General features: G+C 32.7%; 1 protein-coding gene across 1 annotated transcript; it reads left to right on the plus strand.

Moving 5' to 3' along the window:
• Nucleotides 1-6490: 6490 nt before the first annotated feature.
• LOC115977236 (transcription factor bHLH66) lies at nucleotides 6491-10844 on the plus strand. The gene is made up of 7 exons (XM_031098971.1): nucleotides 6491-7337; nucleotides 7447-7548; nucleotides 7643-7798; nucleotides 8123-8188; nucleotides 8806-8871; nucleotides 9092-9160; nucleotides 10005-10844. The coding sequence occupies exons 1-7, from the start codon at nucleotides 6780-6782 to the stop codon at nucleotides 10422-10424; spliced, it is 1437 nt and encodes a 478-aa protein (XP_030954831.1). The 5' UTR covers nucleotides 6491-6779; the 3' UTR covers nucleotides 10425-10844.
• The last annotated feature ends 254 nt before the right edge of the window (nucleotides 10845-11098 follow it).

Below are 11098 nucleotides of genomic sequence, written 5' to 3' on the forward strand. Positions count from 1 at the left end.
TCAATCAATTATAAATAAATAAAATTATTAGTAATGTGAAACACATTAAAATACAGGATTCAAAAGATTATATATACATAATGGAGTGTTTCAGGTACAATTTTATGTATTTATTAATTAAGTAACATCCAGCTTTATCCTTTGTTTATTGTTTATATATTTTATAATGCTGAACCGAATCTTGAACAATTCGTTAGTGTGGTCCATGTTGTGGTGAGTCATGAGACTTAGAATTTGTCTGTTTAGCTATGTTGGAAAAATAAACAGGTAAAATATTCAAGGCATAGTGGTATAGTATTATTTTGAGAAATTGCACTTTGTTATGAAATTCGACCTTCTCTGAAATTTCCCATGGACAAAAATAATGATGAGAGAAGTCATATATACTAGCATGTCTTTCTAATTCCAATTTAATTGGTTTAGCAGATTTTCAAACAATTTTCAATTAATTTTTTGAGATCTCTCACCAAATAGTGTAATCTATATATATTTCATATACAATGAATATGGTCTTGAACAACTAAGATCGTATCCAAAATGGGATATGACTATGACAACATTGCTCAATTTTTAGTTAGCTGTAGTACTTAGATCTCATGGTAGTCATTATTCTATTGTTACTATCAAATACTATTATCATTTGGGTCGTGGTCTCAGCAAACAAGGTTCGAATCGAGCGGCTAAAAATTCCCAGAGATTTCTATTTGTATAATCTATTTGGGTTTAGTAGTACTTATTAGATCTTATATATGGTGATCATTTGTACATAGACTGAAATCTTGTGTTATATCATAAATCTCGAGTAATTCGAATCTTGATTTTGTTTAATTCTCTTGTCCTTGCCTTCATACGTAATGACTTAGAAAAGAGAATCATTGTCAACGAACGAAGATGTGTAAAAGAGAGCAGGGATTGGGAAATCATTTCCAGTCACTCTTGCTAAACTTTAAATCTAATATGCAAATCAGGGTGCCTAAAGGAGACCTTGTGTCCAATGCATTAGTTGCACTAAACACGTTAGGATACAGATACATGTCCAGTACACTAATGCACTGGACACAAGCTATGTCTGATGCATAAATGGTCGGGTTGGGAAAGTCATTTTTGAAGTTGGGAATAGCAGAATACGACAATACCTTGAGTAGTTCCAACATCCAACGTATTAAATGCTAAACTTTTTTTTTTTTTTTTTTTGAGATCGAAAATACTAAACAATTGGGAGAACTTCCTTTGTCTTGTCTTTATACCTACCATAAAAATATTAAGAAAAATAATTATAATATTAACATAGCATATGTCATCTATAGATCGAGTTTGCCAATTATACAATATGATATTTAAGAAAAAGTATTACAGACTATTTGTTTCGATAGAAAACTGTGAATTTTTATGGCTGTCCGTAATTTAAAACATATTGATTTCTCTAAAATTATTTTGGAGGGTGATTTGCTTATTGTTATTGATCTGATCCTCTTTGAAGCTCCTCATTGCTGCCTCGAGGGTCGATGAAATTTTGTGTATCTTGAATTCTTTTTCTTTTTGGAGAGAAAATCATGTTTTAATAGTTTTTAACTCTAACTCATTCATTAGCCTGGTGGGCCTCTGCTTGTAATTTGAGGGAAAAAATCCTAGTCTTCTAAATTCCTTTTCCTTGCTCTATGTTCAAAGCATTGCAAAACATTGTTATTTGTTCATCTTCTTTCTTTGTTTAATAAATATCTAAATTTTAAAAAATATTTTTTTAAAAGAAATTGAGAAAGAAGTGCATTGTCATTTATCACGCATACTCATAAAGAGGGCATTTCCTGGCCCAATATTATGCAAACTCGAGTATTATACTTTATTATATTTGTATTAAGTTTTAATCATGTTAAAGAACCCAATTAGCCTGCATTGCCTAATCTCTCTCTGGCATCAATGTTTCCTACATGTATGGAAAATTATTGTTTCACACTAATAGTATATACACACTCTGTACATATTATGTGTAAAATGTGGACATTCTTAAAATGTGAATATTGGTATCCACATTTTATCCTTACTATTTCCGAATATATATATATATATATAGGGTTTATCGAGAGATAATCATAGTCCTTAATACTAATAGACTAATAGTAATGAATTTGTTACTTATATAATGCAACATTATTGCCTTGGTCCAATAAATTCGTATACTCTTGCAACTAGTCAACTGCATTAACCATAAAAAATCGATACTAAGGGACATATAATGCACTATGACAAAAAAAAAAAAAAAAAAAAAAAAAAATAGCAAGTGACATACAATGTACTATGACAATCTTCTCCACACACACACACACAAAAAAAAAGTACTATGACAAGTTCAAATTGAAAATGAAAGAATTGAATAACCATAATCATAGACTTTCTCTAGTCTAGATCTAAAATAGAGTCTTAGAAGGTGTACTGTTTTGACATATCATGATACCTGATCAGTTATGCATAATATAACTGCTTTTTAATTTTCAGTTTGCTTTTTTGGTTCAATTAAGTGCACATTCCCCACACCAAAAAAAAAAAAAAATGAAATTTTGATGTTAATACATGCATATTTCCATTAAAAAGGAAAAGGGGACAAAAAACTTGTTTCAGATTTGGTATTTTCTCATCTAAAATTCCACCAAATTGGTTCTAAAGTAAATCTAGACAAATTAGATATAAAATAATACTAATACAATTTTGAAGTAATTTTATTTTTTCCTTCTAAAAAAAAGTAATTTTATTTTTTATTCAACTTGTTAAATTAAATAATTAAATATGCTATTTTTCAATAGCTTAACTTTAGATAGTTTATCAAATATGCCATCAAAATGGTTAATTTTGTGGTTTGCCAAAGACACTAGGTATCCGTTTGGATGTTGCTGAAATGAAATGAATTGAGTGTTTGCGTTTTGATATGTGGGTCTCGTGCATTGTTCACGAGACCCGCAAGTACCTTTTTTCAGCAAAAACAACTTTAAAATTGGGTTTCACAGCACTATTCACACATTCAAAAATTATTTTACTATAGTGTTTTCAGTAATAAGTGGTATCTAAACAGACCTTAGGTTTGATTAAAGTAATTAGGATAACCCAAATAGTTGATCAATTAACTAGGAACCACGTCTCAAGAAACATGTCACTAGCTTGAATCTTCCATTTCTCCTCCTCTTGAGACCAAACTCACTTTATAGCAGAAGCCCCGCGTTCATTTAAGCCCTTTAGAGAGTTAATTAAATTTTTTTATTCCTTTTGGCTTTGGCCCCCCAAACTTATGAACTTCTTCATCTCAAAAGAAAAGGAAAAAGTTTTAAATGTTTTAAATTTTAATATTCAAGATTTTCAAACTTTTAAGGAAAGTAAAAGTTATTTCATAAATAATGAGAATAAAGCTATAAGCATATTATAAAGAAAATACAATTGTTTTATTTTTATTCATTTTTTTAGTACAAAAGTTAGGTCTTTAAAATTCTCAATTCTGTACGACAATTTCCTATGGAGTTTCATACAATTTTATATGAAAAAATGATATCCAATTACAAATAATAATATTAAGAAGCTACTTATGATAAAAGAATATAAAGTTAAGAGGTTCAATTCAAAAGAGAATTGAATCAATAATCTTCAGATGTATTAGTCTACATCAAAAAGCATAATATTTTTCACTAAACACTTTTTAAGCAAATATATACATATTCCAATTCATAATTGACTCTTCTTTTTTTTTTTTGGATAGGAATATAATTGATTCCCTTGAATACAGATAATGACAATGTCACCAATCTCATTCCTATTCATAGGATATAGCAGAGGAAGGTATAACCCTAACTCTAAGAGTCAAACACTTTTTTTTTAAATATTTATTTTTAGTGAGACTAGTTGGAAAATTATTAGCTATATGAAGATAATTTTGGCTTTTTATGGCCTATACAAAGTTATACATTCCAGAATGGACTAGACAACTTCTTGTTTGAGCTAATTATATCAGCAAAAGAAATTCTAAATCCATGTTTGACCTTGGGCTGCCTAATTCAACTCGTCATCCCATAGTTCAAATAGTCAGCCGCACTTGTCAATTAGTAGAGCCACTTAATTTCTTCAAACTTTTGACTCTTCAAACATAATTTTTAGTTTTACTTTGTAAATAAGTCTACTCCAAGTTGTGCATATACAAGCAACTAATATGAACTAGTGTGCTAGTCCCTCATTTTTATTTTGCGTCTCAATTCTAATTTCTACGCTTCCACACCAACCAATGGTCGCTGACTCAATGAAAGTATTGTTATGTTGTGGTTATCTCTCCTCGTGGTCTCACTGAGAGTGAGAGTTTGATCATATCCATCGGCCTCGCCGAAATTGGAGCAATAGTTTGAGGCAAAAAGAGAAAAAAACCAACTCGTGTGTGGCGGCTAAATATGTGGGAAGTGGGTCATGTTAATAACCCCACTTGGCCGATTATATTAGGAGTGGTTTAAGGATGGCAAAACATTCAACTTTTTGCCATAATTTTTGACTTGAGTGGTTATTTATCACTTATACATGAATTTACAATTTTTCTTCGAGAAGTTCTACGTATACAATATTTTCACATTATTTTTACAACAAATCATAAGTAATAAGTTACTATTAATTTTAATTTTTTTTTTTTAGAGAGAGTTTCAACCTATGGCGTCCGCTCCTGATGATAACTCTTTATCATCAAACCAAGACACCAATCAGTTTTTGGTGTAGATGAGGATTGAACCCCAGATCTCTTATATAACCATCAGAGACTTTACCAGTTGAGTTAACTGGAACCCACATTATTAATTTTAATTTAAACCTGTAATTTAAATTAATTTTTTACCTATTCATAATAACTAATCATTTAAAATTTATTATGAAATTACTGCGTATTTTTTTTTTTATCGCCATTAAAAAAAAAATATTTTTTCTTATATTGGCTCGTTTAAAAAAGGTTTTCTTGCTTTAGCAAATTGACACTTCATCACAGTTCGTGATTAACAGTAGATGAGTAATTATGAGGTGCTTGTCTGTTATAAGAAAAGATCCTTTTTCAAATAGATGAGAAAAGATAACTATAACTATTCGAAATGGCCGCGTGTGACATCATGCGAGGGTGTTTTTGACCATCAACTATCAACTATCAACTTCGAAAGCGAAACCTAACGGGACTGGCCGACCCATGCGAAACCCTTGGTAGTGAAGGAAAAATATACTAAGGCCCACGCGAATATTGTGGGGCGTGAATCAAGTTTTTAAGGGGCCTCGAATATGAAATCTTGATATTTCTAGTGGCTATAGTTTAAATTTTCAATTTACCAATTTTTTTTTTTTTAATTTTCATCTCTAATTATCAAATTATCTAATATATATATATATATATATATGAAATTCATGGACCGATTGTTTCTATGATTTCAACTTAGCATTATATTTATATGGCAAATAAGATAAGACTATCAAAAAGCTATATTGAGTATTAAAAGTTTAAGTTTGTTTATTTAATTTAATTTCAAATATAAGTTGAGTTCAAGTTCATGATCAAACTAGACTATATGTCCAAGATTGGTTATATTCTTGTTGAACAAGCTCGAGTTTGTTTACTTGATTTTTTTTTCTCATATATAATAAACACAACTTCTTCGTTTTCTTATTCTTTAATAATCTTTTCTTACATCATCCTAAGATGCCAATTAGTCATGATTTGACTAACATTAATTTCACAATCACACTATTTATACTATTTTTTTATGCTCCAACCACAATATGTCAGTTTAACATTTATGAAAATTTTTATATCATTAACTTATTGTTACAATTTAAGATTTAAGACCGTATTGAATGCAAGGAATGCCATCAAACCATTAAACCATCAGCCTCTTTAAATTTTAAGTGAATGCATTATGCATATAGATATTTTCCTTTTAAAAGATTATTAGCATTAAGAGTTGCATGGTCTAAAATAACCTATACGCATCCTCAAAAAAAATTTAAAATTAATATATAATTTTTTTTTTCCAAACAGAACCCAAGCTATTCACAAATGCTTTCTCTCACTTGTAAGTTACAAGTGAGAGAAAGCATTTGAGTTTGAACTTGACTCTAAATAAAATTAAATAAATAATCTTTTGATGAACAATTAAATAAATAATCTTGAAGCTTTAATAAAGGGAAAAAAATCAACTTTCCTAAAAAAAGCCTAACCCAATCATTTTGTTTGATTGGAAATTAAAACGCTTGAAGAGCCAATGAACATATTAGTAGTATTTAGGTTCATCCAAAAATATATATATATTAGTAGTTTTTTTTTTTTTTTTTTTTTTTTTTGCTGAATATATATTAGTAGTATTTAGTACCCACATATGACCCTTGAGTATGACCAAATAGCCCAAAATTCCCAAACCACACCTTAAAAAATATAAAAGAAACAAACAAAAGCATAGCAAAGCAAAACCCAAACAAGAAGACATCTGGCCAAAAAAAACCAAAAACAAACAATCCCTAGCTACTTTTGCTATTTAATATCCCCAGACAACAACATCCCAGGGAAGAGAAAGAAAAAAAGAGAGACACAGAAACCCATCCATCCATCACACAACACAACACAACACAACACAACAACTTGGATCAGCTCCCCAAAACATTCATAAACCCAAAATGCCTTCTCTTTGTTTCACTCACTTCTCATTCCCCTAGAGACCCAGCCAAACATTCACAACTCTCTCTCTCTCTCTCTCTCTCTCTCATATTCCAACACAAACAGTTTCTCAGATATGCAACCTTGTAGCAGAGAAATGCAAGGAATGAACTCCCTCTTAAACGCAACTCAAATCTCACTCCAAGACCTCCAAAATCATCATCATCAACAACAACAACAACATCAACATCAACAACAGCCACAACAGATCCAAAACTCTCAGATTCAACACCTCCAGAACTCACACTTCGACCCCAACAACACCCACGATGACTTCTTGGAGCAAATGTTCTCTACCATCCCTTCGTGTGCTTGGCCTGACCTCAACCCCAAAACCCCGTGGGACCTCAAGCCCAGAGACCTCTCCGACGAAACGCCACCGTCTAACCCTGACAACAATGTTCCTTACCAGTTCGACCATGACTCTTCCACCCTCGCTTCCAAGCTCCGTAACCACCAGATTTCCGGCGTTACTAAGACCTCCGCCGCAGCTGCCGCCGCTGCCATCATGCTCCAGCAGCAACTCTTCATGTCTCGCGGTGCCGGCGAGTCCGGTCTGATTCAGATGCCGCTTTCTTTGGGTGCCTCCGACGACGTCGTTGATGGGTCCTCCTCTTTCAAGTCTCCCAATACGGTGAGTTTTGACTCTTTTGAGTTTGAGTTTACAGTAACCGTTTGTGCTTTGAGTGGTATTAATGTAAAATAGTGGTGAATTATGAGTGTGTTTTTGTTTAATTTACCAGGGAGGTGAGGGTTCGGTTCAAGCTCTTTATAACGGGTTCACTGGATCTTTACACGGGCCGGGTCAGACTCCGAACCAGGCTCAGCATTTTCACCATCCTCAGGTACGTTCACTTTTTAAAACATAGTAACAATTTAATTAGTTGATTTTTATTTATTTATTCATTTAAAAAAAAAAAAAACTGGTTATTTGAATAGGGTGGACAGGTTCAGGGTCAGAACTACGGGGCTCCGAGTGGAGTGATGAACCAAGGTCCAGCAAGTGGGTCAGCCGGAAGTGCACCGGCTCAACCAAGACAGAGGGTTAGGGCTAGGCGTGGTCAAGCCACTGACCCACATAGCATCGCCGAAAGAGTACGTTTTTTTTTTCCTTTCCCTGACTGACTTTTTGGTTGTCCTGAAAATGAAAGCTAATAATTGAGTTTTTTGTTTCATCTCTTTAATACTATTAACCACCACTGTTCACTGCTTTACTAAAAATAATAAAGAATATCGTATTTCTTTTTGGTTTTGGTTTTTTTTTTTTTTTTTTTGTCGTACAAATGAAAAGTGTGAAAATACATCAATTTTTGTTTTGTTTTCTTTTACGTTATTCTGAGCAACAAAACGGAAACACATTGGGTTTTGTTTTGTTATTCTTCTCTGAAACTGTGGGTGGGTTTTTTGTGATGGTGGCAGTTACGGAGGGAGAGAATTGCAGAGAGAATGAAAGCCCTGCAGGAACTGGTTCCCAATGCCAACAAGGTAATACTAACAAAACCCATTAAATTATTTTATTTGTTTATTATTTAATAATTAAAGATAAGCATATTAAATATCACAATTTTTAAATATATATACATAGCTTCTCAGTTCCCAATTCTGACTATGGGCTCCATAACCGGCGGTAACAGTGAACTTCATGGGAATATTTATTGAGATTTTATTGGGTCATTTTCGTCATTCAGTTTTAGTATTCAGTTTCGCATATAATAAAACTTGGCTTTTTTCTTTTTTCTTTTTTTTGTAGTGATGATAAATAAAGCAAGTATTATTCTTGTCATTAACTTTTTTTATTTATAAAAAACTTACTAATGAAGTAGGCTTAGCGAAATATCTTTTTTATTATATTTATATATTTTCAATGCATAATTCAAAAAAAAAGAACCTGAAAAGGTGTGGTTGGTTCCTAACCCCTACTTGAGGGCTAGATTAGTATTTGAAGCATTAATTGACACTTTATTATTTGGAAAAGAATATTTTAGTTTGTTTATATTGTTCTTTTTTTCTAAAAAAATTCGATATGTGATCTGATTAAATTAAATTAATGGAATTAAATAAAAAAAAATAAAAGATATTGATCTGGGGTTTTGGAATGACAGACAGACAAGGCTTCAATGCTGGATGAGATCATAGACTACGTGAAATTCCTCCAGCTTCAAGTCAAGGTTAAAGGATGCCCTTCTCTACTTTCTCCTTCTTATATTCTGTACTTGTTGTGTATATTATATTAAAATAATAGGGATGATTCCCTGTGTTGACATTGTTTTTTAGATGATGATTAATTTTTTATTAAGTTGTATGTATGGGTTTCTGAAACTAAAAAAAATTCCATAGCTTTAATTAAACTTTCTTTCCTTATGTGTGTGTCTCTCTCCCCGGATACAGGTTCTGAGCATGAGTAGATTGGGCGGTGCAGCTGCTGTTGCTCCCCTTGTTGCTGATATGTCTTCTGAGGTATTTCAATCAAAATACCACTCTAAAATTCCTATAATTCAACTATTCAATTACATTATCTAATAAATTATATCATTTTATTTAAGAACTCTGGAAAAATCACACTATTTTTCGCGTATAGTTTTTTTTTTTAATGAGACACTATAACTCAATACCATCATATAAATGAATTATTCAATTAAAGCTTAGGTTATAGTACGTAAGGAACAGAACTGTATAGCTCAATACAATCATATAATTGAATTATTCAATTGAAAACTTAAGTTATAGTGCGTAAATACAATCATATAGTTGAATTATTCAATTGAATGCTTAAGTTATAGTACGTCAGGAACGGAACTGTAAGGAACGGAACTGTAACTCGATGATGGATGATAATGTCATATAGTGGTTTTTAATTATGTTGGCAAACCAAACCTAAACCTTTTTTGATATTTTAAGATTTTAAAAAAAGAAAAAAAGAAAAAAAAAAAAAGAACATAAGATGCATTCCAAAACAAGAAATGAATAAAAATGCGGAAAATGTTGATAAACACAAAACAGTTATGGTTCCTGTAAAATAGCACCCACCACCACATTACCCACCACCTAGCTCTCCACGTTGGCAAACTCTCCAATCAATCACTCAACACACCACAAAAGGACAAAACAAAAGTAGCACGCGTGCCCACTTTCTCAGATTCCTCTCTCTCTCTCTCAACAAATAAGCTTTTCACACTCGAACCCTTTTTTCCCTATCTATCTCTTTTTCATTTTCCTTTTCCTTTTCCTTTTCCTTTTTCCTTCTCTAACTAAAACTCTAATCAATAATCATACACCTTTGGTGTTTTTTTTGTCCTTGTAGGGTGGCGGTGACTGTATCCAAGCGGGTGCCAATAGTGGGGCCCTCGGTCGCAACTCTAACGGCAACCAAACGGCGTCATCTAACGACAGCCTAACGGTGACGGAGCACCAAGTAGCTAAGCTCATGGAAGAAGACATGGGCTCAGCCATGCAATACTTACAAGGCAAGGGTCTTTGTCTCATGCCCATCTCTCTTGCCACTGCTATCTCCACGGCCACGTGTCACTCCAGGAACGCCATGATCAACAACCACAACAACAATAACAACAACAACAACATTAACAACAACCCACTTCTCCAATCCAACGGTGAGGGACCATCCTCGCCAAGCATGTCCGTGTTGACCGTGCAATCAGCTACTATGGGTAACGGCGGCGGTGACGCTTCCGTTAAGGACAACACGTCAGTTTCCAAGCCTTAAAAATGGCGTTAACTGACTTTTCAACTGCAACAACAAAAAAAAGAAAAGAAAAAAAAAGGATTTTTCAATGGCAGTCTTAAAGTCTACGAAAATAAGGTTTCAGCTACAGAGTGTTCAACGACGCCGTATTTACGTAGACTTTGGCTAAAGCTAACTTCACCAGTATCACCACCTCTTGTTTATCTTTGTTGGGTTTAGGTTCGTGTTAATTTTATTTCCCTTTATGTTTTTTTATTTTTCCAATGTAATTTTGTTTTGTTTTGTTTTTTTTTTAATGTGATACTGATTTGGTTCTTCTATCATGTTCAAAACGTTAAATGGAAGCGTTTTCAATACGAGGCCATGATGTTATTATGAAATCATCATTAGAGAATTTAAACTCATCAAAGTAATAATTACGTTTTAATATTTTATGGATCATCAGCAGGGTGTGGTCTTTATCTCAAAAGGAGTGGTGTCTTTGGTTTTAATTTATTTGGTTTTTGTTTTTAGTACTACTACCACTTTGCTAATAAAGCTGTTTGCTTTGTGTTTAGTTATGGGTTGGTCTATGAATAGAGAAGTTAATTATAAGTGCAAGGGGTGAATTAGAGTTCAAGTCAACGGCGTGTCGCTTTTGGTTGTGTTCGTTTGTGATAAACAAATGGGGTTTTGAAAAGCCATCGGCAGAGAGG

Source organism: Quercus lobata, chromosome 2 (genome assembly GCF_001633185.2).
Source record: "Quercus lobata isolate SW786 chromosome 2, ValleyOak3.0 Primary Assembly, whole genome shotgun sequence".
Classification (NCBI taxonomy): domain Eukaryota; kingdom Viridiplantae; phylum Streptophyta; class Magnoliopsida; order Fagales; family Fagaceae; genus Quercus; species Quercus lobata.